The sequence below is a fragment of the Gobius niger genome (genome assembly GCF_951799975.1).
Source record: "Gobius niger genome assembly, chromosome: 12".
NCBI classification, from domain to species: Eukaryota; Metazoa; Chordata; class Actinopteri; order Gobiiformes; family Gobiidae; genus Gobius; species Gobius niger.
In genome coordinates, this window is record NC_136863.1 from 27,222,627 (window position 1) to 27,249,559 (window position 26,933).

The 26,933-nt window shown below is 43.4% G+C and overlaps 1 protein-coding gene across 4 annotated transcripts in view; it reads right to left on the reverse strand.

Annotated features, from left to right (window-relative positions):
- frmd4a (FERM domain containing 4A) overlaps positions 1-26,933 on the reverse strand; it is a 228,753-nt gene that overhangs the window by 37,137 nt on the left and 164,683 nt on the right. For all 4 annotated transcript variants that reach the window (XM_079567803.1, XM_079567804.1, XM_079567801.1 and 1 more), the window contains exons 2-4: positions 24,362-24,427; positions 12,586-12,680; positions 7,488-7,580 (exon numbers count right to left, since the gene is read on the reverse strand). In XM_079567803.1, coding sequence (XP_079423929.1) covers positions 7,488-7,580; positions 12,586-12,680; positions 24,362-24,427 — 254 coding nt within the window. The remainder of the gene's footprint in view (positions 1-7,487; positions 7,581-12,585; positions 12,681-24,361; positions 24,428-26,933) is intronic.

Here is a 26,933-nt window from a genome sequence, read left to right on the forward strand (position 1 = left end):
TGACCCAGTTTGACTCTCCCTTCAGGTCAGAGGGTAACAGTTCCAGGCTTCCATGCCTTGTACAGAGAAAGCTGATTGTCCGAATGAAGTGTTAGGCCTCCGGAGCTGACAGTGTCCGCTCTGAGCTCCTCGACAGCTCCTGAAAGGAACTGTGCACTCACTCAGGAGCTGTGGGGTCTTCTGATGCATTTGTATATTAGCTTCAACCAAGCAAATTACGAACTCTCACAGGATCATTGCTATTCTCATTGTAAAAGCAGCTTCACAGATTTCTATAAAGTATCATTTGCATATTTTAGAATGAGCAGGTTTTAAACATGAGCATAAAAAACGGAGAGAAGACCGGGACACAAATTGATGAACTTAATCCTCTTCCTTTCTAGTATGACGCTCCCCTGGCTTGGGCTTCGCTCCAGAGCCAGCCCCTCTCCTGTCCACGCTCCCACCGAGCACGTGCGGCTGATGTCCATCGACGCGGCCATGATTGCGCGCGGGTATTGAGTGGGTGGGATCGCAGTGGAATCAATGCGCCGCGCTTAAATCGCGTTAGCCATCGAGCGGCCGAGGGGAGGGGAAGTGCTGTCGATATTCACTCTCCGACATTTAATTACACAGATGAGATCCACGCGGTCAGCGCTGTGTTCGCACGGAGAGAGCACGCCACGTCAGAGCGGGGCTGAAGAACAGCTAACTTTACAAAATGTCAAGCGGAGACATTTTATTACATAAAACTGGTAGAAGAAAAGACAAAAATATGTCTAAGGTCCCATGAACGCTGAGTTTGGATGTTTTTTATGATTCATAGTTATGTTGATTTATTAGGTCAGGCAGAAAACTTATATCGTCTTTAGGTACACTTTTGGATTAAGTTTAGTATTGTTTACAGCCATTACACACAGGATACAGGATACAGACCAGCTTACAGGAAGCAGGGTAAACCAATCAGTAATGAGCAGGCAGGTTTATGAATCAGGTTCACAGGTTTATGAATCCCGAAAGTCACCAGTCACTTAATGTTGAGGTGTATTTGGTCATTTACCTCCGGTTGAAAAGAAGTTCTTGGCCCTCGTCATTGTTTCTGAAGGGCCTTACATATGTCAAACACTTGAAGGCAAAGAAACTAATCTGATGCATGGATGTTTGAGTTTGTGTCCTGCCTGACTGATATCCCTGTGTATGAAAAACACAGAGGGGGATCATTCTAGACTTGAAAATATGGTACAGATTATGTCCCGTCTACAGTGGTATTACAATTTACACCAGTGTCAAACAATTCGGGCGTTCTGCTCTCCCAAAATGTCATCCACTGAGCGGCGCTGTGATACAAAATGACACCGTTCATGTCCTAGCGCACTTCCTGTTGCTATTATACTGCATTCTGACTGAAGGCGATGGAGACTTTTCTGTTCTGTTTTATTGCCTTAATGGTTTGTGCAGCCCTGTGAGGAAACTCCTGTTGTAATATTGGGCTTTACAAAACCACTGATTGATTCAGACCTCAGGGGCGAGTGATTGTAAATATGTTTTGAAGCCTAGGAAGGAGCTCTTGACTGAAACAGAACTGCTGTTTTGGTTCTAACTAGGCCCTCTTTGTTACTGCCATGTCCTATGGATTTTCAACTATAGCTACAGTATACACACGATCTACGCAAGGATCTCCCTAGTAATTAAGCACATATCCAGCCCATATGTCCGAATAAAGGACTATTATTTGTGCCAGTGGACAATGGTTATTCCAGGTTAGCCCCGTTAGCTTGCTGCAATCGCCTACAATACAATACAATCGCAATAAACCACAAATGCATCAAGCCCGGCTCGGTGTGTGATCATCTCAAAGGCTGCTTTATATAGTTACCGGCTGTATTCACGTCATTATTGCATAATACTTGTTTTCACCAGATCTATGCGCTGCTAAGGAGCTAGTTAGCTCCGGGCGAGCGGTTAGCAGCTCGGCTACGGACTTGTTTTTTGACACGGCTGATGTTCTCACGTTGAAAACACAGACTCGATAAAGTTGTATTAGGCAGAGAGATAATCAGAGGCTGTCAGTGCTTTTTCTCCCAGGGACACAGACCCCGGGGGCAACGCTTAGCTATCCTGCTCGGCCTTCGAGGCTCTGAGCCAGGCGGGAGAATGTACAGCGGGGCAGTTCGTGGCTAAAAGTGTCCGCTGAAGGCAGGAGGGGAGGCGGGAGGTACGAGCCCCAAATGTAGGGAGTCGGAAAAGTCGAAGTCTGCATCAGAAAATATCAGCTAATGAAGCAAGCAGAGCGAACGAAAACGCTCCAGCAGAATTGGAACTTGCGAAGACTATTGTTACCCATAATGCACTGCAAAATTCAGTCGCTCCCCCGCCCATCGGATGAAATTTTGGGAGAACAGAATAACAGCAGTATAACCGATGCTGTTGCTCTAAAATTGGCTTATTGTCCTGTGTGGCAGGGGTAGTGATGTCTGGGGTTGCCTCACAAAAGCTGCTGAAAACCTGCGTGCATGCTGTAACTCCTGATGCATTTGGCTCAAATATAGATCCACTGCGCTCCTCCAATGACGTGGACCAGCCGCCCACTCTCTTTCCCACAGACAGAGCAGCTCTGACGGACTTAGATGGGAGGTTCTGTCATTCAGAGATGGGATTTTTAACCAAGGTTTCGCTATGATTTGGATGCTTACTTCTCTGCCATGTCATCATGAAATGAAGCCTGTGATCGAGGGAGGGAGTGATCGTGCTGGCGGGGTGAGGGGAGGTGGGACTGATGAGGTGAAAAGGGTCCTCCCAAGAGGTCAAAGTTTGACGCGTCTTCACTAGCTCCACGTCCTCAAACACCTATTTGTCTATGTAAATACTGGCATTGAACCATGAGCCTGATCCGCAAGGCACACACGGACGCAGAATGGTTCAATGTCTACAAACATGGGGATGGAGTGCAGTTAAACAGGACACAGCTCTGATCACTGTGGATCTATTCAATTTAGAACAAGAAGCACTTTTACTGATGCTAATAAACAAGATAGTACATCTTCAGGTGCAGGAATAGACTTACACAGATATCATTTTTCAAAACTTAATATTTCACAAATTTGCAGTTTGTTCCTTTGAGACTTGTCGAGCGATTCATGCATCATTCTGGCTCTTGTAGTTTAGAACATTTTCAGTTAAGAACTATTTTGTGAATTTGCATGAAAAATGACTGATTTGTGCATATGAACGAGCCCTGAATGAGACCCACTTCTGTTGTTGGAAATTGCACTGCCTAATTGAAGTGATTTGGTAACTGCCTCAATTAAAATCTCAATCTGAATCCAAAGTGGTGTGCAGCACGTAGGAAACGATTGGTATGATTGTTTGATTTGTCAGCATTCTTTAATCAAACTGCTAAAAACATGATTCAAAACACAATGGGCCCGATCTTGTGCATCAAAACGAAGACTTAGCGCATTTAAGTGGGTGGAGACAAACACATTTTCCTCCAAACAGATCGACTCAGCGTCCAGGAGAGTGGTTGTGTGGGAGTGGGGGGTGAACATGTGCTTTTGTTTTGTTCACGCCAAGCGCGGGCCGATCCGCGCCACAGCGGACGCTGTAGCTCTTTTTCTCTCGAGACATGAACATGGTTTAGCTCACGATGGGGTAAATAAAGTTTTTAGTTTGACCTGTGAGAGCCTAAGGCTTAAGAAAGAACGCAAGACAGCGCAATGTAAACGAGGAAGTGAATGTCAGCCGTGTTTCCATCAGTGCAGTCACCTCCTCTTGTGACGCCCCCTCACAGGTGGCGGAGGCGAATGGCACACATAGCGCCGCCACTCGGAAAATAATTCGCCAAGAGCCTGCGCCGCCCCGTGCGCCGCCACAAGATCTGGCCCCATATCTTAGAGCAATGGAGTGGTTAGAAAAGGTTGCGCTCACGAGACATCACAACATTCTAAAGACTTCTAAAGAAGAAGGCGGTGGGCCTCTGAAAAATCCATGGTGGTAACTATGGTAACTGCCGAAATGCAGATATTTTGGACCCGATCTTCTTCTCGGCGCAACAACAGCGTTGCTCAAGACGAAGTTGGAATCTTGCGGACTTGCTCACCTGAGGGCGTCGCTTAGAGCAGTGGTTCTCAACTGGTGGGTCGGGACCCTAAAGTGAGTCGCGGAACCATTTTCAGTGAAATGAAAAATAAATGTTTCCCAGAAAACATTTATTTTAATATTGTATTTCTGTACATAAAAAGTATCGAATCATTACTTGAGCCAGTTGAAATGACTTTTATCAGGTTAGTTTCAGCATCATTTCTTATTGAACTCTTATTCAACAAAACATTTTGAGAAAAAGACAATATTTTACATTAAACTTAACAATTGTGCAATTGTGCAAACAGAGCTGACCAAACAAGCTGACCCCTTCGCTCTGCTGTTCTTTAAATTAACAGGAACAGGAAAGTTTAGCTGAAAAAAAAACGTGTCCTGGTGTGGCTCTGTCTCTGTCCTCTCTGTCTTTTTATCGCTGCTTAAGTGGAAATTGTGCACAAAACATGAAGCTACACTGTGGTCCTGATCCCTGCCCACGATGGGCCCCGCTCACCTACCCACAGTAGCGGATAATATTCCAGTCTGGTACAGTCTACAGGAGGCAAAGCTTGGACAGGGAAATGTAACATCGCTATGGGAGTCTGTCCAGCCACTTACCGCACCAGGTGTGAGGCTGAAGCTTCCACCCCGGCTTAGAAACGCAAGATCAGGCCCTTCTTCTTTGTTTTTGGCTGATATGAAGCCTAGGTGTTAATTCAACCTGGTAGACTAATTTCAGCATCACATACCTCCAGCCAATGATCGCTTCCGAGAGGGCCACACCTCCACCTCAGCCATCAGCGTAAGAGCCGCACCTTCATACCAGCCAATCATCGCCCTCGGTCTCGCTTTCAAGCTTCAGCAATCATGGTTCGTTCGTTTCCCAGCTGTGCTGTGACCCACCCCCACCCCATCTCCGCCTCTTCCATCCACGGCTTCCACCTGCTGCATCTTCACGGGTCTCCCATACCACCACCAGTGTCCAGGCTCCGGGGGAAGACATCCCTAACCCCAAGCTGACTTTCATACATCGATGTCTACGGCCGGGGTCTGATCGCCAAAACTAATATACATGTCAATAAATCTTCCTAATCGCTGCTTTTGTCTGTTTGAGTCTATCCAGGTTGAAATCTCTGTCATTACTTGTTCAATCCACATGAAACGAAAACAGTCTGAAAGTCCAAAGTCTCAACTATCAGCATGTATGAACTAAGGGCTGATTATTTTCTCTGAAAGGCGTCCAAAAGTGGAGACAATATTCAAAAACCTGTGCATGATGACGAAAGGACCCTCTGCCGTCAAAAATAATACGTTTGTCAATGTTCTGTTGCACTTGGGGGGGAAAAGGTCAAGAGCCACTGCCCTGGAGCACAACATCACACCCAAACAGACCGAACATGACGCCATTGTTCCCTATAAATAAGCTCCACAATGGCCTTACGGTATCTGGCACTAAGCATACACGCACCGAAAGTCAACGCGGAAACTCCTACTTTCACTGAGCGAACGTACGTCAGCGTCGGTCCCAAAGGTATCCGACGGTTCAGAGCGGACAATACAAAGCACTGCGTGACTCACGGGATTCTAATAAGGAGTTGCTATTGTCATGAGGAATACAAAGGACTGGGAGGGAAAAAAAAAAAATCATCTTTCAATGAAACACGGATCTAATAAAAAAGACTGCCATGTGTTTTATTGTACCCCAAGTCGCAAAAAAAAAAGATACTTTTCTGGAAAAAAGATAGAAAGGGACTAAATTAGACTTGCGTTGTTTCCAATTTGTTTCAATACGGACGCGTTATTGTGCAACGCTCCCTCAGGAGACGTGTTTGGCTGAAGAAAACAAGGCTTTGTAGTCAGGATAATGCTATTTGCTGGGACTGGGAGCGGCAGACAGCCATGTGGTTAGAGCGGGGCATGATCCAGAGCTGGACAAAAGAAGTACAGACTAATCGAAATCGCAGCTGGCAGTGAGTGCAATTATTTACTGTGTGCAATACTCCTAAAGGCCAGACGCAGCAGGTGAACAGGGACAAAATGTAGATGTGGAGAACGTCAGCCGTAGGTTACTTAACATAAACATGACAATATGAAAAATGTATTGCAAGTTTTCTTCCATTTAAAGCCACACCGCGTCGAATTTTACCCAATAAATAAAATTGAAATACAAGCATTTATTTTATGACTGATATTTTCATCATTGAAAAACACCTCATGAATGTACAAACAAACATTTAAGAGGCTCACCCCTCCTAAGATATGACTGCAAACTTTACTGGGAGTGGGTACGTCTCCAGCTCGTCTCCATGGAGATGTGACGAAAGGCAGTAGAATTTGAGGTTTAAACAGGTTGGTTTCTCATCCAAGTCCATTCTTTTATTACACACGGCAGTAACAGCATTTTCTGTGTCATTAGAAGCATGTTTTGTTTAGTATTGTCCAAAATGTTATGCAGTGTAGCTTTAAATTTAATGTGAGACACTGCAGATGAATATATAATACATGTGATGTCAATTTGAAAGTTCTGCTGTAGATTACGGACATAAATATGAGGAAAAAATGTACTGCAAGTTTTCTGTAAGTTTATGTTTTCATATAAAAAAAAGACATTTTAGGCATAAAAATGGCCAAAAGTGCCAAAAATCAAAATAATGGGTAGACCCAGGTTTACATTTACGTTTTTTTTTCTTTAGAGCTCAATTAACCAGGATGGGAGTTCGATATTAAAAACTCCCTCTGAAAAATCCTTCCAAATATTGTAAGTAAAGTTTGGAGTTCGTAGGAGCTGCTAAAGTGGTGGGGTCATTGTATGAGTGGATTGCGTAATGGTGATATTTTTGACGACCAAATATAAATGATGGAGCATTGTTTTTGCACCTCACATGCAGGATAATTTGTGCACATTTTTTGTATCTATACCTTGAATGACAATACAGTGATCCATCTCTATCTCTTACACTGGCTCCCTGTCAGCTTTCACGTTAAATTGAAGGTTTTGTTGATTGTTTCTAAATGTCTGCACACTTTGGGCCCGCCTTATTTACAAGCCCTGAGGCAAAGGTCATCTCAGCTCCTCTTCAGACAGTTCAAGTCCAGGCTGAGAACACACCTCTTCCCCCAAGCCTTCAATAAGTATCTTCGTCTGTTACCTTTGAGTTTCCTTAAGTTATTTTGTGACATAATAGTTACAGAGATGATGCAAGAGTGGAATGAAAAACCTATTTTGAGAGAACGGGGTGTTACTTTCAGCGATGTATGTGTGATGCTTTTGTGAACGGATACGGCGTGGGAAAAAGCAGGCGGAAGCCGATAAAAACATCTTAAAATAAACACTGTAAAAGGAGAGTTTCGTCTATATTTACTCTGACATTCAGGGATAAAAAAACAAACAAGCCAAAACAATGAATACATTCAAAGGAGAAAGGACTGACCTGACACAGAAGTAGAGCACGATGGGACCAGACTTCTTTGGGAATTCGTGCTCTAAGACTCGGCGGTCCAACTGCAGCCAGCTGAAATGGTTCCTGGGAAACACACAAGTGCACGGTACAGTTTAGAAAATATGATTTGCTCTCGTACTTCCACAGTCCCAGCTCCGGTCTCAGGCCAAGTCCTAATGAAGGCCCAGTGACTGAACTCTGAAGGGCCTTAGCTTTCAAATGAGGAACCGCCTGTTCACAGAAGGTCAAACTTGTGTCTTCATATACAGCGTAAAGCAGTCCGAGTTCAGCAGCAGTGCCTTTTTTAACCACTGAGAGAGCATTATATAGACTTTACTTTAAAAAAAACTAATTGAAATCGTTGATATCAAAATAATGAAGGCTACACTTTATCTTACACTGCCCTTGATACATTGTACCTGCAATATTTAATATGAGAATGTTTTTGTCTGTGTTTTAAAGTAAAGCACTTTGGTCTTTGGTCAGGTGCTATAGAAATACACTTTGATTGATTGTTTGATTGAATGTGTAATAACTTGTACCTATGTAGTACATACAATGGAATAATGTGTATTAGTAGTTTGGTGGATCATCATTTTATGAGACATAAGAGCCTAACCCTAACTTTAAAGGCCCAATAAACAAAAATCGAAAGAGAAAGACACAACATTCAAATGTTAAATATGTCAGAACTCATACCTAACTTTCCAAACATATTTGTAGCATCCCAATTCTTCACAGTGATGAAGCATTGGGATGCTACCTCCTTCTGCTGCCCACTGCTCTCTCTTCCCCTGCCTCCCTCTGCCTCCCTTTGCTCCCTCTGCCCCCTCTGCCTCCTCCACCTACCCCACCTCCCTCTGCTCCCTCTGCTCTCTCTTCCCCTGCCTCCCCCTGCCTCCCTCTCCTCTCTCTTCCTCCCCTTGCCTCCCTCTGCTCCCTCTGCTCCCCCTGCCTCCCCCTGCCTCCCTCTGCTCTCTCTTCCTCCCCCTGCCCCCCCTGCCTCCCTCTCCTCTCTCTTCCTCCCCCTGCCTCCCTCTGCTCTCTCTGCTCTCTCTTCCTCCCCCTGCCTCCCTCTGCTCTCTCTGCTCTCTCTTCCTCCCCCTGCCTCCCTCTGCTCTCTCTTCCTCCCCCTGCCTCCCCCTGCCTCCCCCAGCCTCCCTCTGCTCCCTCTGCTCCCCCTGCCTCCCCCTGCCTCCCTCTGCTCCCTCTGCTCCCCCTGCCTCCCTCCCCTCTCTCTTCCCCCTCCTGCCTCCCCCTGCCTCCCTCTGCTCTCTCTTCCTCCCCCTGCCTCCCTCTGCTCTCTCTTCCTCCCCCTGCCTCCCTCTGCTCTCTCTGCTCTCTCTTCCTCCCCCTGCCTCCCTCTGCTCTCTCTGCTCTCTCGGACAAAGAGCCACACGGACAGCTTGTCGCCGTGGTAACTTTACACGCTCCCATGAGCAGCTCAGCAGCGACTCTGTCCAAATGAGTCCTTCTGTGTCTGTGCTACTGTCTGTCTGCTCCCGCTGGGCACACCACAAATGTCCCCGTCCCGGATCAGCCAGGGGAAGAGGAGACGGTCCTGCAATAGTTGGGTCACACAGGATGACAGTTTATATTTAGTGGAAATTTACCTTTTCCCCCCCCTTCGCCCATTGTCTTCCCCCTTCTACTCCTTCCTCAGTTTCCCAACACATCTGTAGACTCCTAATTCTTCACAGGGACACGTTTATAGGCATGTTTTACAATTTGTAGGGTCACTTTTCAAGGTCACTGCACAGACATGCTAGAGGAAAACTATAGCCTGCAAGTTCCTTAAAATGATACAAATGCTTCATAATTGGCTGCACAGTGTTGCTTCCACAAATGTCTGAGTTTACACTATAATAAAGGAGGACAAAACACATTTCATTCCAGTACTAGAAATAGATCTACCAGTATACGGCCAAAACAACATTTTCAATAAACATTCTATACAGTTTTTGCCTTTCCAAGGCTTAATATTTGAACACATAAGACCTAATGCTATCTAATTATCATTCTCACCATCTCAAGATATTTTGACCATATTCCATAACCATGTCCTCACCAAAGTGCTTTGAATAAATATTTATTCATGTGACTTATTTATGTGATGCACTTTATGCATTGTGCAGTTGTTGTCCTTGCCTATTTTGTCTGTAATGTACTGCTGTGTGCTGTGTGTTGTGGCTCATATGTGTTATATTTTGTATGTTCTTGTCTTGTTTTTTTATGGGACTGCGGATGGAAATTAGCCTTGAGCTAAATCCGGCATATTTACAGCACTAGTCGTCTGTTCATTAATATGCACTACCCCATTCAAATAAATTAATAAATGAAATGAAATGAAATGAAACAGGCCCTGAGGAGCAGGTTAGTGGAATCAAACAGGGACAAGGTGGAACTAAAGATTATGGCGTGTAATGGGAGGAGGTTGACACTGATTCAAAATAAAGGTTAAACAATATTTCAGGTTCTGACAGCCGGACTTTTCACGGATGAGGGAAAACGGAACTCTCTTGGAGAAAGGTGCCCACTGCCTCATCACGTCTGAACGTGTCCCATGTCTTGGTGTTTCTATCCATGTGCATTGCCTTTACCTGATTGTAATTTCTCATATCTTCCTTTGTAAGGCCCATCCAGTTTCCTCCTTGTACGAAATGCACATTATAAATAAAGTTGCTACTATTATTGAATTATTGAATTGACTTTGTGACTGTGAGAATAATGCATTGTCGTACTGTATATTGTTATTTATTTCTCTGTAAACAGGGACGACGGATGGAATTATAGCTATTGAGCTCTGTCTCTATGAGCTTCATGTCTCTGTTCATGTATGAATGGTATGAATGACCTTATATGAGATAAAGCAGCACTGGTGCCAGTGTTTGCCTGTATGTAAATGGCCAGTAGCTTTGCATGACTTCCTCTGAACCATTGTAGTCCAGTCTACACTCCCCGTCTTTGTTTTTCCTTCTCACCGCCACAACAAAGCTCATTTGAATGTCAGCTTTGCATTTCAAAAACAATATGGAGGAGGGATTAAAGTGCAGGAGACACAGAGAGGGAACTACGTGAGTATCTAGTACCCTGTCCCTGACCTTAACAATGGTGCAAATTCTGCTGACCAGGAGGCAGAAGCAGTCGGTGCCGTGAACTGGCTGAACCGCAGAGTCTATTTATTCCTCCGTGTCACATTAAATTACCGTCAGAACGGTCTTGTGACTCACATGACTTTGGGGCAGCAGGACTTCTTAGTGTAAAAAGAGATAACTTAGGTGAAAGCAGCTGTTTTTGATCTAATGTTTTCATGTTTATTTGACCAAAACACAGTGGGAGTTTGGTGACAAACTTGGCCGTATCAGGGGTTTGATTTGAGAGGATTAAGGTTGTCACGAACTTGATACTACAAACAGAATCTTTATTAGATTTCCATTTGCAAACAGAGAACATCTGAGCATTCTGTTTAAGATGGTGAAAGACGGTCTGATGAAGCCCTGTTAAAGCCCTAATCTAGTGCTGATCTAATGTATCCAACATTAAAACCTTTTATGCTCACTACTGCCACCTCAGGTCTAATGCGTAACAGCAGCTTGACGTGCATGACGGCACTTTTTGAGTGACAGTGCAGGATTTTAGAGGCAGTTGTGGTGAACAGGTCTGAGCTCATTCTACACATTAGGACATGGCTGGAACATGTAGGGGGAGGAAAATACTTAGTTTTAAGATTTTTAAACTCTGCGTAGTCCCTTAAAGGATAAGAACGTTGTTGTTTTTTTCCTTAGACCCAAATGTTTGCACGTCCCTGGACAAGAAGATCACATTCTGTATCACATTGCAATACAGTATCACATTTTTACACTATGGTGTCAAATTCAGGGTTGACTATAGTGCACGTTTTTATTTGTTTGTTTGTGTTGATTAGAATTAAATCGATTTTAGGGAAACCAAAACACACATCAGTCCAATCCCATCTGTTTAACGGCTCTTGGTCTACTGTACGTATTTTACTAATGAAAAAGAGAAATAAAAAGTGATTTTGTCTTGTGCTCTCTGATTAAAGCTGGATACTGGTGGATAAATGTTGTACATGCCGGGCTCTATGGCTAAAACCAGCGCAGGCAATAAATCTCAAAGGAAATGATATAATATGAATGAATAATTGTCTCACAGAGGCTCCAACTGAGCTGCTGTTTATTTCTTTATTTGCTCAAGACAGTGCATGTTAATGAACACGCATGGGACTCTTGGATGTAAACACACCATGGGCTAATATCCATCCCACTGTCCCTGTTCATCCTGACCTATTGTATATGTTTTTAGTGGTGGGGGAAACCACGCAGACACATGAGGAACATGCCAACTCCCCTGACAGGCCTGTCCAGCTGACCTTCTTGTTGTGAAGTACGAGCCCTAGATTTGTCATTGTGCGTAAAGATGTATCAATATTAACACCTCACATAAAGCGATCTGATCATCACTAATCTGTTAGATCAGTTACTCTTTAACAGCCTTTCATCAAATAAAATACAAACGATACTATTTTATGACTTCAGATGACCCGGTCATAGTGTCTGTCCCAGCCCTGATTATTCATCCGACCCTTATTTAACCAGGAGAATCTCTCTTTCAGGGGAGTCCTGGCCTCAGAGAGGAACCTATGGTACATGTAAAACATTAGCATGCTGCTACGAGCTTTTGTGCAATGATAAAAAGTACGTTTGCGGACATGTGGACATACAGCATGAGGCTTAGTTGGTGAAAGTTGTAAAAAAAGGAGCCAAAAACCGGTTCAGTCTCGAATATTTGGAATCGATGCACCGACCATACCATATTTTTATTGGATTGGAGCATCCCTAATTCCACTTTTCATTCAATGGTCTGTAAAAGCCAGATACCATTTGATGTTGAACACCCCCTTGGGTTAGTTCGAGTTAGTAGTTCTGAGTCCAATCTAATAAAGTGGCTTCACAACAGTAGTGTCTGTGCACGTGGAAAAGAAAAGCATTAGCAACTAGACACAAGTGTAAAAAGTGGATACAGAAGATGGGTGGAGATGTTTCAGGAACCTTTAAAACGCGGCACTTACGTCTCGTCTACGTAGGCGATGCCAAAGTACTCCTTCTCCTTGAGGTTGAAGTGCGACGCCACCAGGTCGAGCAGGTCCTTGGCCATGAGCTTGGGCTGGAACAGACACACAGGGAAAGTTAGGAGGTGTTTGAAAGGCTCCAGTGACGTGTGCTTGTAGCCACATTACATCAGCCTTTATGATAGCGCACGTATTAGCCAGCCATTGATCTGAGCGCAGTGACTAAGCATTCTGCCCCGGCGCTGTAGGGAGCGGGGTAAGGAAAGATGGATGCAGCGCACGAATGTTGCTGACAGTGCAGGTTGCGGCCCCTCCCTCCCCCTCTCACTGCACAGCCTCTCTGACCCACACCTTCACTGCAGCGTCATGGCCACGGGGGCCACAAGCACAGAAACCAGGCATCAACTTTAAGTCCAAACAAGACGCTCCGACAGGGAAACATGCACGTCTTGCCCAGGGATGCCCAAAATGACCCAGAGAAAACCTTCACTGACACAGTTGAAACATGAAAACACATTTACTTGATCAGAGACAATGCACAAAACTCCAGTCTAAAAAAGAAGAGATTTTACATACAAGTGTTAGTCATTTAATTAGAATATCATTAAAAAAATGTGCATTTATTTCTGTTATTCAACTTAAAATGTGAAACTAATATATGATATAGACTCATTACATGCAAAGTGGCAAGTGTTTGCTTGTTATTATTTTGATGATTATGGCTTACAGTTCATTTTTCAAGTATTGTAATTTTCTGAGATTTTTAATTTGGGGTTTTTACAAGCTGAGCCATAATAATCAAAATAATAACAAATAAAGGCTATACATATCTCATTTTGCATGCAATGAGTCTATATCATACATTAGTTTCACAGTTTAAGTTGAATAACAGAAGTGAATGCACTTTTTCATGATATTTTAATATATGACGTGCACCTGTATGTGCAGGTATAGCCAAAAATGCTCATTTCCACCCGCAGTCCCTGGACAGGTTGAAGTTATACTTACTATAGTTTATAAAATGTAAACAGAGTAATAATACAAAGAATGTGGCCATCCCGCCTTTGCTCTGCCCAATCCCGTCAGACCTGGGAAGCTCAGCAGGGAAGAGCCTGACAGGACTTGGATGGGAGACCGTGTGGTAACACCAGGAAGCCTAGTGAATGTAGTGAGTGAGTGACTGGTTGGTGGTGGTCGGAGGGGCTGATGGCGCAGACTGGTTGCCTCGCTTCCATCAGTCTACCCCAGGACAGCTGTGGCTACAATAGTAGCTTACTACCACCAAGTATGAATGAATGATGCAAAGTAAAGTGTCTTTGAGTGTCCAGGAAAGCTCTATATAAAACCAATGCATTATTATTGTTATTATTATTATTATTATGATCATCATAGCATTACTTTACTCACTTTCCACTTCAGGAAACTATCACACCTTCACATTAGTGTCGTTCAATGCCTTTGATAATACGGTTTGATATAATCTGTTTGGCGTGTAAATGTACTATAGTTTGTTTTGAAGAGTGTTCCAAAGGCTCGCAGCTTTAGAACAAAACGATTGTGGAGCAAATGGACTCTCCTCAGACTCTCGATATACTGTATACAAAGGGGCTAGAAAGGGGAAGCAGCAATGTTATGGATTATTTTAACCGAAATTTACAGCTTAATGAGGTTTTGCAACTCAAAAAGTTGTATTTGATTTGTACCTTAGAGTGATCTATTTTTTGTTTGGGTGCTCTTAATGTTGATTCACGTGCCTGGGTTGATCGTGCTAAACAAAAGATGTGGAACAATCATAGTATTGAGATACAGTTACATTGAATAGAGTCGATATTACTTTTGTTATAGTTTGAAATGATCTTTGTAAACCCAGGTCAGTGTGTCCTGACCTCTTCAGGCGCCCCACACACTGTGCTAAATAACACTAGTATAGAAAATAGTGTTCCCTCCCCTGATGTAGCCCTTTGAGAAGCTTGTCAAGCTTGTATAGTGCAATGGGAATGTAAGTCATTGTTAATGCTAGCATCCAGGGACCATGTTCTAGATCTGGCACTGCACTGCGGGCCCCCCCCCCGACCGCTCACACATCATTTGTCCAGTGTTTTGAGCAGGGCCAGCAGAGGACAGGGAGGACTGCCATATGGAGCTGCTTTAGGCCGCTCCACCCTGAGGTTAGCCATGGGTGCGCCCACTGCGCCCATGCCCACAGCCTCATGTGACTCTGGGCGGACCCGCTCAACGGGCAGGCTGCCACTTAAAGGGACACTACCCACAGTTACGCAACATTCAGGGGGATACATGGGGAGGACGCTGCAGGTGGATTTGAAACTTTTGCTGCAGAACAACATAAATATGACAATAAAATGTAATGCAAGTTTTCGAAAAAGCTGTTTATACGTGAATGTTTTTCTTGTCTTGTTTCTGGGGTTCAAAAGTCGATAAACCAGGCAAAATTAGACATGGAAAGATTCCCCAAAGAGAACCTCCAAGACTGGAAACTCTGGAGTCAGTAGGAGCTACTAAAGTGGAGATGTTCCACAAAGGGAAGGACATACGTGTTTAAGGAGTCTTATGGAGGTTTCCGTGCATCATGTGGACACCAAACCAAACCAAATCCATGTTTTCACTGGCCGTGTCCCGCCTTTATGTAAATCTTGGTGTAACTGAGGATGATGTATGGCCTACATAACGGCGCGCTGAGGACACGCCGCGCATCAGCCCCCCGAGCCAACTACTCACTGCTCCACTCGGTCTCCAGCGGTGCCCAGCGAGATACTCGCGCCTATTTAAAGAGCGCAGCCTGGTGATGTCATGTGTGCACGCTCGCTCACGTGCACTCACATCTCCACTGACCTATATCCGAGAGCGGGGCCTATGCACTCATCTGCTCCTGCTGCACTCGGAGAGAGCGGGATGCTCAGTGAGCGTGGACTGCATCAGCGCTTCTATAGACACTGACCTGCACGGGCAAACAGCGCGTTAGCAGACCACATGTGAAGGCCATGGTTTAATGTTCAATGTATGCGAAAAAGAATTTGTCTTTGAAAATGCAATTTCTTTGAGATATTCACTGATAAACGGTCTAATCATTGAAAAGAGAAATGTGGTGGTGTAACAGTGCAGCTCTCTCACAGTGCAAGTACAATATAAATAATAAGCAGTTTTTAAAATAAAATCGCCTAAATGTTCATTATTAAGCAGCATGTATAATGTCAGAATAAAACACAATAAGGCCGCAGTAGGTGAGCGTGTATACTTAGTGCCAGATACCGTAAGGCCATTGTGGAGCTTATATAGGGAACAATGGCGTCATGTCCAGTACGTTGGGGTCCAGGGCAGTGGCTCTTGAGCTTATTTCCCCATGTGATACGATCGCTTTCGACTGGCCAACATCACGCACCAGTTTATGAACACTGTCTCCACTTTTGGACGCCTTTCAGAGAAAATAATCTGACCTTAGTTTATACGTGCTGATAGAGAAGACACTTGAGGTTAAAGGAACTATATGGAGTTTAAAAATGGTAAAATTATGTCTTTTCCTCCCCTTACATGTTCCAGCCATGTCATGTGTCATAATGTGTAGAATGAGCTCAGACCTGTTCACCACAACTGCCTCTAAAATCCTGCACTGTCACTCAGAAAGGTGTTGATTCGGGTCTGAAGTGCCTGAGCTTAATATAGAAACTGCAGTTACACGTAAGACCTGAGGTGGCAGTAGTGAGCATAAAATGACCAGCTTGCATCTTGGCCCTTTAACAACAAAATTTGTCCTCTACATTTGACCCCTCCTTTGACGCCGCTTGCGCCAGACAGAAGATCGGGCCCCCACAAAACAGTTACCATAGTTACCACCATGGAATTTTCAATTTCGCATTCGACGACAGTTAAAACATGCTGAGGGCAGCGTATTTGATTTGAGGCTCGTGTTTGGGCTGTTCCTGGACGACATTCTGCTTGTGCCTTTTTGGAGACAAAGCTTTTGAGGCGGATTATGACTATGATTGGATCTCACGCATTTGTCTGGAGCACTGTTTCTCCTGGTTACAAAGCCAGGCTGATTCATGTGTTTTTGGAGGACGTAACTCTGCAGGTCTGGAGTGTCTGCAGCCTTCAGTTTAGCGGTTAGTGATGACGACACACATGCACTCCTCTAGCAATGACTGTGTGATTGATAGGCGGTATCATCTGGCTTGTCCTCAAAGCAGCGACCTCCAGCAACAGACACTTATCACACGTCTGTGAAAGACCGATAATGTTATACTTCCATATTCATCATTGTGTCAATACTTGTTCTTACAAATTCATATCATTGTGACACATTATGCTACTAGTATTTTTAAACACTGTCAACTTAACCTTTCCGATAAACACTGTTAATATCAGGTGACATATCAGGTACAAGTACAATTCAGGGGGATTTGGGGTATCTTGTTTAGCTTTGAATTAACTAGGAATGACTGTAAAAAGATATACAAATAGAAACTTTCTTTCACTTGGATTTAGGATTTTCTTAAAACAAGCAGCATTTTGCAGCTTGTGATTCAGAGAATGCTTTAAAACAGCTGAATAGGGAGAAAGAGAGTGAGAGGCGCCACCTTTTATTAGAAAATGATGAAAACTAAGGATGTTTTTCTGACAACTCCTAAAAAGCCTCTTTGCTTCCCGCAGATTTGTATCTTGTTGCTGATGAAGCTAAAATGTAATAAATATGCAGCATGATGTTTAGCATCAGTTTTAGAAGTTTGTACGCAGCTCAATGCACAGTTGCATGAAAAATACATAGGTTATATATATAAAATATTAAAACTGGTAATGAAATCGCTCGTATCTCTCAAAGAAATGCCCTTTTGGACATTTAGAACATAATAATTCCATTTAGAACTAAGTTTACAGTGCAGAACTTTTTTTTCCTGCAACAATTGAACAACTCTTCTCTGGTGCTGCTTTGCTTTGTGATCATGAGGAGGAAAAGCTCCTGTAGATATTGGATTATTAAACAAACAGACATTTCATGAGGTTTTCAGCTGCATCAGAGCAGGTCTGTCAGATGTTCATCAGTTCACCATCTTTTTGTAAACTTCTATCATAATGCTTCACCGTTAGCCGCTAACTGTTGCTGCGTGTGCTGCTTCGAACATTTGCGATCTCTTTTCACGTGTTTGTCTCCTTCTGCGGCACAAAGTCCGCTGCTGTGTGCGAGTGTGGAGCATCTAGCGACGCTTGATGGGAATGCAACATTGCCAGACCGGCAAAACGGGATCACTTAGAGTAGGTTTAAAGATTCAAAAACAGAATGAGAGATTCACAAATCCCTTTTGTTTACGTCCCTGATCAACATGCTTGGCTTTTGAGTATCTGCCAATAAAACGGTTTATTCCCATTATGATGTCGGACACCACAATGCAATGTTAGTAACAATAGCCCCCAGCAGGCAGCTCTAGCCAAGCCTCTCTGAAAGCTCCACGTTTCAGCCGTTCCACCACAGGCCTGTCGTTACGGCATCAGGGCTAATGCGTGTTTTGGTTTTGCAGCAGACACAAACAGAAGCGGCCCTTTATAATCAGCGCAGCAGACGGTCCGGGCGACAATGGGCCGCCTCTAATGAACACACTGGGCTGCAGTTAGCCGGATAATGGCAGGGACAGAACCAACGCTTTTCAACCAGGCAAAGGAACCAAACGCACCCGAGGCAGAAATGTTTCAAGTGGACAAAATATGCAAATAACATTATTTACAGGAGTGTAGGCCAAAGCATGGTGCAACAGTAAGTATTAGCATAACAAAGAAGGCAATTTAGGATTTAAACAAGTCACAAGCCACTTGTTCCATTGGTTTGCAGTTCCCCCAGTAGCTACATATATATATAGGTATGGGACGATAAACAATAATATCGTTTATATAAAATGTGGCAATTAATGATCACCACATTTTTTGATTATCGTGATCATCCTGAAGATAATCGCTAAATCCATCAGACAGCCAGTGCCGGTAACTGTGTGGAGCTGCTCATGAGCTGCATGTTTTGTATTGATGACAAAGGTATAGTACGAAATGTTGCACAGTGCGCCTTTAAATACTTACTTTTTTTTATTGTGATAATATCGTTAATCGCAATTGTTTTGGCCAAGATAATCGTGACCCCATATTTCATGGGAGGACAAGCCCCTATACGGGATGTACCACCTAAACATAACTGAAGTGGCCGATATACAGAAATCCTACCAATGGCTAGACAGAGCCGGACTAAAGGACAGCACAGAGGCACTCATCATGGCTGCACAGGAGCAGGCCTTGAGCACCAGAGCAATAGAGGCCCAGATCTATCACACCAGACAAGACCCCATAACTGCAGGGTGTAAGATGCTGGCAGGGAAAGCTTACATGGAGCGCCATAACCAAGTGGCTGGTATAGTGTACAGGAACATCTGTGCAGAGTATGGGCTGGAAACCCCAAGGTCAAAGTGGGAAACACCTCCAAAGGTGGTCGAGAATGACCGAGCCAAGATCCTGTGGGACTTCCAGATACAGACGGACATAATGGTAATGGAGAACCAACCAGACATTGTGGTGGTGGACAAAGAGCAGAGGAAAGCCGTTGTGATCGACATAGCAATACCAAGCGACTTCAACATCAGGAAAAAGGAACACGAGAATCTAGAGAAATACCAGGGGCTCAGAGAAGAGCTGGAGAAAACCTGGAGGGTGAAGGCATCGGTGGTGCCCGTGGTCATTGGGGTACTCGGGGCAGTGACCCCCAAACTGGAGGAGAGGCTCTAGCAGATCCCAAGAAATACATCAGACATCTCGGTCCAGAAAAGTGCAGTTCTAGGAACTGCACTTTTAGTTTTGCATTAGCAGGTTAATCTAATACTAGATTCTTATTAAAATCAGTAAAGCCGTTAGTTTGTATCTTGATCTCTCCCACGGATGCAGAGCTGCATGCGCAGACTGTGTCCTCTAGAACTTTACATCAAGTCAGCAACATGGCAGAGTCTTCAGTCAGCCCGTTCACATCATGGAAATACCTACATTACTTTGAATTTGCTGGTGAAAAGGACAATATAGGCTAAGCTGGTGGTGAAGCTAGGAAAACCAGGATGGAGCTCACCCACACAAACAACAACACTTAATGACTGACTATAAACCACAAACCAAAACCAGGTCCAAACATCTGCATTTTCACACTACATAGATCTTTCTTTATGTCGTCAAAATGTGTGAAAAAAGCAAACCAAACATGTGGCCACCTGTTCGACGATGCTTTTCAAACAGAAGCAGAGCACAGTCCCATCCTCCTCTGGAGTGACGTTCAGATAAACAGGAATGGGACGGGGCTTAGGCAGCATTACCTCAGTGCAGTCGGCGTTTCAAAGTGTCCTCCTCAGCTCTGTGTGTAATTGACAGTTGGAGAATTACAGAGAGGTGCAAGTGCGAAGTAAACCAACCCGCCACAACAGCTTATTTCACAGGACCTCAGCAAACCCCTCCATTTACGGACGGTGACTGATGGATCCACAGAACGCCCTGGACATAGGTTTCTGACGCTGATTTTTCACGGCCAGATTTGCGATCTGTGTTGTAAAACGGAGATGCAGATTTTGCGTTAAAAACCACTAACAAAGAAACCCAAAGTGGATCGTCTCCATGGGTCTTTCTTGATATTAGCAAGTGTCACGGCAACATCGCAGGTTCCTGTACTGTCTGAAGCACTGTTTCACCAAGTTAAACTTAAGTCTGGGCTTTGTTGTAACATATTGTCATCAGTAAGATTGCACCAAGTCAAACTGAATGCTTTTTAATGCCATTTCACATACTATATTTTTATTGCCACAAATGCAAAAAAAAAAAAATTCATTTCCTAAGATCTGAAAACATTCAATCAAATCCAAACAGACACAGCAGACAATTTGTTGTGCAAAGATTGTGTGAAATTGTCTGCTCTTTTGGTGTGTTTTTCACAAATGTATGCATTAAAGATAGTTCAGCGATGTCACTGCAGTGGATTCTGACTCTATAAGAACAAAATATATTGTGTAAGAAATGTAGATGTAATGCCAGTTTGAATACAATTGAATGTTTTTTAAATTACTTTAAGCCTTTATATGCTCCGTGGAAACCCTGTGACACAAATGCTCTAGTCGTCCATTGGTTCTCAACCTGATGTTTCTGTCGGCTGGAGGAGGAATGTCTGATTAAAAGCAGCCTCTCATTACTCTCATAACTCATCTCATTATTAGTGCAGAACAAAGGAAAGTGTCATGTATCACCCACAGCCTGGCTGGGACTGAGACTCTCTTTGTGTCAACTATTAACACACTGGAGACAGCAAACATATAAATCACAGTTTATTTCATATGACGAGAAGCGTTATCACCGTCCTGTTCGCTCTCCCATTTCCCAAAAAGGTATTACGAAGTCAAAAAAATGTATTACACAAAGAGGAGAATGCTGTCTTACATTTTGAACTGTTTTTTGCGTGATGTGGTGTTTTTACAGAACAACTGTCCACAGCCCTATGAGCCAGTGTTCCCCTCCTGCATCATCTACATCCAAAAGAGAAACCTGATCATATATTATTGACAGAAAGCCTGAGACCTATAGTCAACAAAGGTCGAAAAGAAAAGCTTTGGGCTAACACCTCATGTCTTGACAAATGGCACAATAATAATAATTAGTGTGTGCCAATTAGCTTGTTTTCATTAGTGCAGAAAATGGTTTTGTTATTGCCATGGGAGTCAGTTATACGACCTGGAGCTAACCAAGATCATTATTATCAGGAAAAGAAACACAATGAAATCAGATTATTTGGTGACATTTTTGCTGTTTTGTTGGCCCGCTGTAACTTCCACCTGTTTGGTCTGTGTCGATGTGACTCATTATGAAGGAAATGATCCGTGAGTAACTGCAGAGCTGTCATTGGGGAGTAAAATGTCTTCTTCATATTCTTCATTTCCTTTTTTGATGTGTCCTGGATGAAACACTAAAACTCATAATCCATCATTCGGCCCGTTCTGAGCAGCTCTACGCTCTAAGTCGCTTGCTAGCGTACCGTTAGCTGAAAGTGCAAGCTTGTTGTTTTCACTGTTCTATGACCTGTCGTTCCCACTGCAGCCTGTAGAGGGCGCTACAGACTGATTTCTAATCCTGACCAGCCTGGTCTCTTACTCCTTATGGTCTTTTCCATGCATTATTTCAAACTACAATGTAAAATATCAACACAGAACTTCCCAAAGCCTCACGTTAAAGCCACACTGCACAACTTTTACCCAATAAATTATACGGAAATACAAGCATTTATTTTATGACAGATATTTTCATCATAAAAAAACTCATAAAAGTACAAACAAACATGAGCCTTTGCTGTGAGTGGCTCAGCTCTCCTAAGACAAGACAGTAACTTTACCCGGAGTGGGTGCGTCTCCAGCTCGTCTCCATGGAGATGTGACTAAAGCAGAATTTGAGATTTAATCATCCAAATCCATTCTTTGATTACGCACTGCAAAAAAAGCATTTTCTGTGTCGAGCTGGTCAGTGGGAGCATGCTTTGCAACAGTACAGTCCAAAATGTTACGCAGTGTGCCTTTAAAGCAATTTTGACACATTTAATTGCACCTGAAATACAGAATCAATGACATATTATTCCAGAAACTTAAAAGCCTAATAATGACCTGTGTTATGATACAGGAGACGAGTCCATCTGCTTTTACTGCTGTAGCATCATAAACATGTGCCTGTGTTATGGCAGAGTAAATGGAGGCATAAAGACATAAAGATCGACACACTGTTTATAACAGCTGATGAGAGTCCCTCTATTATTATATGGCCTTTTGGTTCATATTCACACCAAAGCAACCCTGCACTACAGCGGCACTATTCAGGGGAAATATTCTGTCACGCTTTTAGATTGTGATTAGATTAGGATCGAGATTCAGATCCCAGTGAGCATTTTAAACAATATAAGAAGCAGTCACTGAACACTGACATATGCTCAGCTAGGCTTCAGAACATGTTTGAAGAGAGCTACACTACAGGGTCAGCAATTATTATCATTATTATGGGCTTGGAATACTTTGTGACCTGTTCTATCTTTGAATTTCTTGTGTCTGTCTCACCGTATCATAAACTTGCCCCACTTTGGCTAAGTTAGCATGTGTAGCCATGAGCGACACCAATTTCCCCACAATCGGCAGAAACTCGCTCCATGCGTCGAGCTACTGTTTGGAGAAACCTGCCCAACCACTGCGGACGGGGGATGAGCTTGGTATGAAAAAGGCCGTTATACAATCCCGTCTCTACCACAATGGACTAAACCGGGACAAAAGCTGAACTCGAATAGATCTAAATGCACACTTAAAGCTGCACTATGTAACTTTTTATGCGGAAAAAAAAAAATCTTAATATTTGTGTGTATTTGACCTTTTAGTGACTCGGTGGCGTTGTGGGTGCAGCACAATACCTTTGCTCTCCCTCACAGTTGCCTTTATCGCGCTCCGGAATCAATTGTTTTGGGGTTTCTGGCCCGTTTCTGGTATGAACCCCTAAAGACTGTTGATCCTGGAGCGTCATAGAGGCCACTGTGAGGGAAAGCAAAGGTGCCATGCTGCACCCACAACGCAACCAAGTCATTAAAAGGTAAAATGCACCCAAATATTAAGATTTTTTTTTTCACCTAAAAAGTTGCATAGTGCACCTTTAAAGCTGCCTTTTAAAACAGAAGGGTTATTTTAATGGTAGCAAATCACAAAAGCTGCAGATGATGTTTTAAAATCAGTAAAAAGTCTCTCTCCATAAGGATTTGTCATGTGTAAAACCTGCTCACTGTAAAACACAAATATAGACCAGGACCTGAGATCGTAGTGTGTCACCGTCAGAAGACCTCAGTGTCTCATCCATCTCCCTCTGGTCACTGAGGCTTTTAACCTGTCCAACACAGCTGTCAGTCTGTCTCCAACTCTCGCTCTCAGGATCAGCGGCTGTTGCTGACACCATGATGTCCGATCTGATTTATTATTGTGAAATCACAGAGATACTTTTATGTTGTATTCAAGCAAAAGCTAAAAGGTAATTGTTTCAAACGCTCCGGTCAAACTAACAGCATTTACATAAACATGATGTACCGCATTCTTAGAGTACTTCATAATATTTCTCAAAATCATCTTGAGGGGCCAGAGGGTCTACGCTGGAGGGCCGGATTTAGCCCCTGGGCCTGACGTTGCCTACCACTGGTATACTATTCTAACACAACCAAGTAAATATCTTTTTTCAACAAGAGCCTATAAGGAATATCTTCTTGCCACCTTTCAATTACGCTGTCGCCTCTGAGGCCATTCATATAAATGCACTCTGTCTCCTCTGCATCTGCATTACATACTGCACATTAGCTTCAGTTATATAGAATACACCCTACAAGAAACACAACATCCCCTTGTGCAACAATATCACACCAAAACATCAGCAGCGACACGTTTCCAACACTTGTCTCATTTCTTTGGGCCGAAATGGGGCTATGCTAACGTGCGGAGGCTATGCTAAGAGGCTATACAAACATTCAGAGGCTATGCTAATGTGTAGAAGCTATGCTAACATGTGGAGGTTATGCTAACGTGCGGAGGCTATGCTAAAGTACGGAGGCTATGCTGACATGTGGAGGTCATGCTAACGTGCGGGGGCTATGCTTAAGTACAGAGGCTATGCTGACATGTGGAGGTTATGCTAACGTACAGAGGCTATGCTAATGTCCAGAAGCTATGCTAACATGTGGAGAAGGTTTGTGTCTCACCTGCACCAGCAGCTCCAGCTTCCGGTCGTCCAGGAGGTGAACCTGACATCGCCGCCCCTCTGTCATCTGCAACACAAGCAACAGAGCGAGGGTTTAGTCACATTCGGTCTTTAGATGCACAAAGGAGACGCCACATCAGTAATGTTCTATCTATGTTTTTGCAAAAATATGCTTGGAGCAGTGTTTTGAGTCGAAGCTGACACATTCATGTTAAAGTAACCCTTGAATCTTTCACTATTGTTCCAGTTATCTCATATACATAACACAGGCTACAACCCCATGCCCGTGTAGCTTTCCTTCAATGTTCTGTGGCTCTAGACAATGAAAAATGCAAGGACACCAAAAACCATTCAGGTACTAGTAAGAAAGCCTGTAAGAATCACAAAGACATCAGTAATTTTGGTAGAATGTATAAAACATCCACACGTCTGCCTCCATAAGGAACTAAAGTTGAACTGGGTTATGGAGTCGACCCACGCCACACAGCGTTTGGACCCAGTCCGACCCCCGCCTTCCTCCCACAGCGGGGAATACAGATGCCTGCTGTCAGCCCAGGACACTCCACCACACCAAAACACTGCCCCAGCTCAGACAGGTGCAGGGCCAGACCAAACAAACGGCTTCATCGGGTCTGTTGGTGGGAAAAGCGATCGTGTGGAGCCTGTCCTGTTCTACAGGGCACAAGCAGAGCATTTATTTACGGCTAGAAAGAATCCTGAGAGCGCTTTGTCGCCTCACATTGTCGACCGCAAAATAATGGCTTTTATTTTGCAATTTTTCTTAACTAAAATGGATTTGTCCATCTGCGTTTTCCTTCACACACACCTCCTCCTGAATGAATGAAAACTTTTTTTCCCCCAGTTGAAGAGAGCCACACCAATCTGAATGTCCAAGCACCAATTCTGCTACATTGTACGTGTGCCAGACGCTTTATGAAGACACAACACACTTTTATCTGCTTTATCATTGTTTATTTCAATAATAATGATTTCCCATTTTAGTATTTGATAATAAAGTCAAAGACGTCTTTATCACTGTCTTTGTCGGTTTGAAAATGCAATCTAAATCTAAAACAGCTGAGACAACATATCCAGCAGTTTCACTCAAAAAATAAAAGCCACTCCCTCCTCCTCTTGCTCGCTTTTGCTGTGCAGCTGTTTTAATACAGCAGAGAGTACCAAAAAAAAAAAAGAAAGAACAATCCCCTGCTCGGCGCATGTGGCTGTAGTGAAGCTATGGCGATACTTGGTTTTCGATACCGATACCTGAACGATACTTTTTTCCGATACCTGAACTAAAATATGTGTCATCGAGAACCAGAAAAAAGAATAATGTTCGGAAGAGCTGGGGGAAAAATGGGTCAAACATTCAGAAAACTTTCTTTAATACTGTCCCTGGTACAACAGCATCAAAAGTGTCATTTTTCTCTTTAGTAACGGTTTCATTGGATATATTATTGGTTGCTCTATATACTACATTTACTGTATTTCTTCTAGGTTTCTTCATTTGTGGTGGGTAATATACTCATTTCCCGCGGTCAGCATTTGGGATATGCTGCACATTCCGAGCAGGCATGTTGTTTACATTTGGGTCTACAGGTGCGTTTTTCGGAGCGGTTGGACAGGATGCGCAGACCCTTAGGAGCAGGCTGTGGACCTTCCCTTACTTCCTCACATCTGCCAGAGAGGAAACACATCCAAGAGTCAGAGCACCGAGGAGGGACGCCGCTCAGACCATGACTGTAAAGTTACTTCATTCCCACAGTCACAAAGCTCTTTATATTAGACACCATACAAACTAGCACACTTCTAAAAATGGAGTTATAAAAAGCTTTACCATGGTACACTGTTCTCTCATCAAATCAATTACATGCAGTATTTGCTTATGTTTGAGTAATCCCAACACAACATTATTCATCTGTGCCTCCAGCTCCTCCTGCCCGACATGACCAGGAAACTCTCCTCTCTGTTCTTCTGCAGCATAGCTCGGCTCTCCAGAGTGAAACTAGCGCTGATGTCCAACAGCAAAATACATCAGGGAGAGGCAGCAGCAGTGCTTAAGTCGATCTCCCATTTGGAGGAACGCCCTCCCCACCTTTCAGTTTTTCAGATCCGGCAAAGATCTGAGCTGATATAATGGTTTTCTTAATGAAAGAGTTCTGGCATCTGTTTTGGCTGAATCCCTCACATCAGTCCATAAGTGCTCCTGAAACTACTCGTTTATAAATTACGTTTGTTAAGATGGAAGGAAAGTTGGAAGACAGGTCCAGTGAACCATTTTATATCAACACAGCACAGCATAAATTAAAACTTCTTAACTCCCACTTGAACGGATCCCATTTTCTCCAGTTTGGCTTTACTCTAATCATAAAGCTTCTTAGGAAAAAAGCACCAAAACAGTCACAAAAAATGAGAAGAAAAAAAGGATGTAAATGCTACAAAAATGTGACAAAAATTCAACCAAAAAGTGACAAAAATTCAACCAAAAAGTGACAAAAATTCTTAGGGTCTTAGCTTTCAAATGAGGTGTTACACAGACCTATATAATGGCCAAAGAGGACAGAATGCATTTG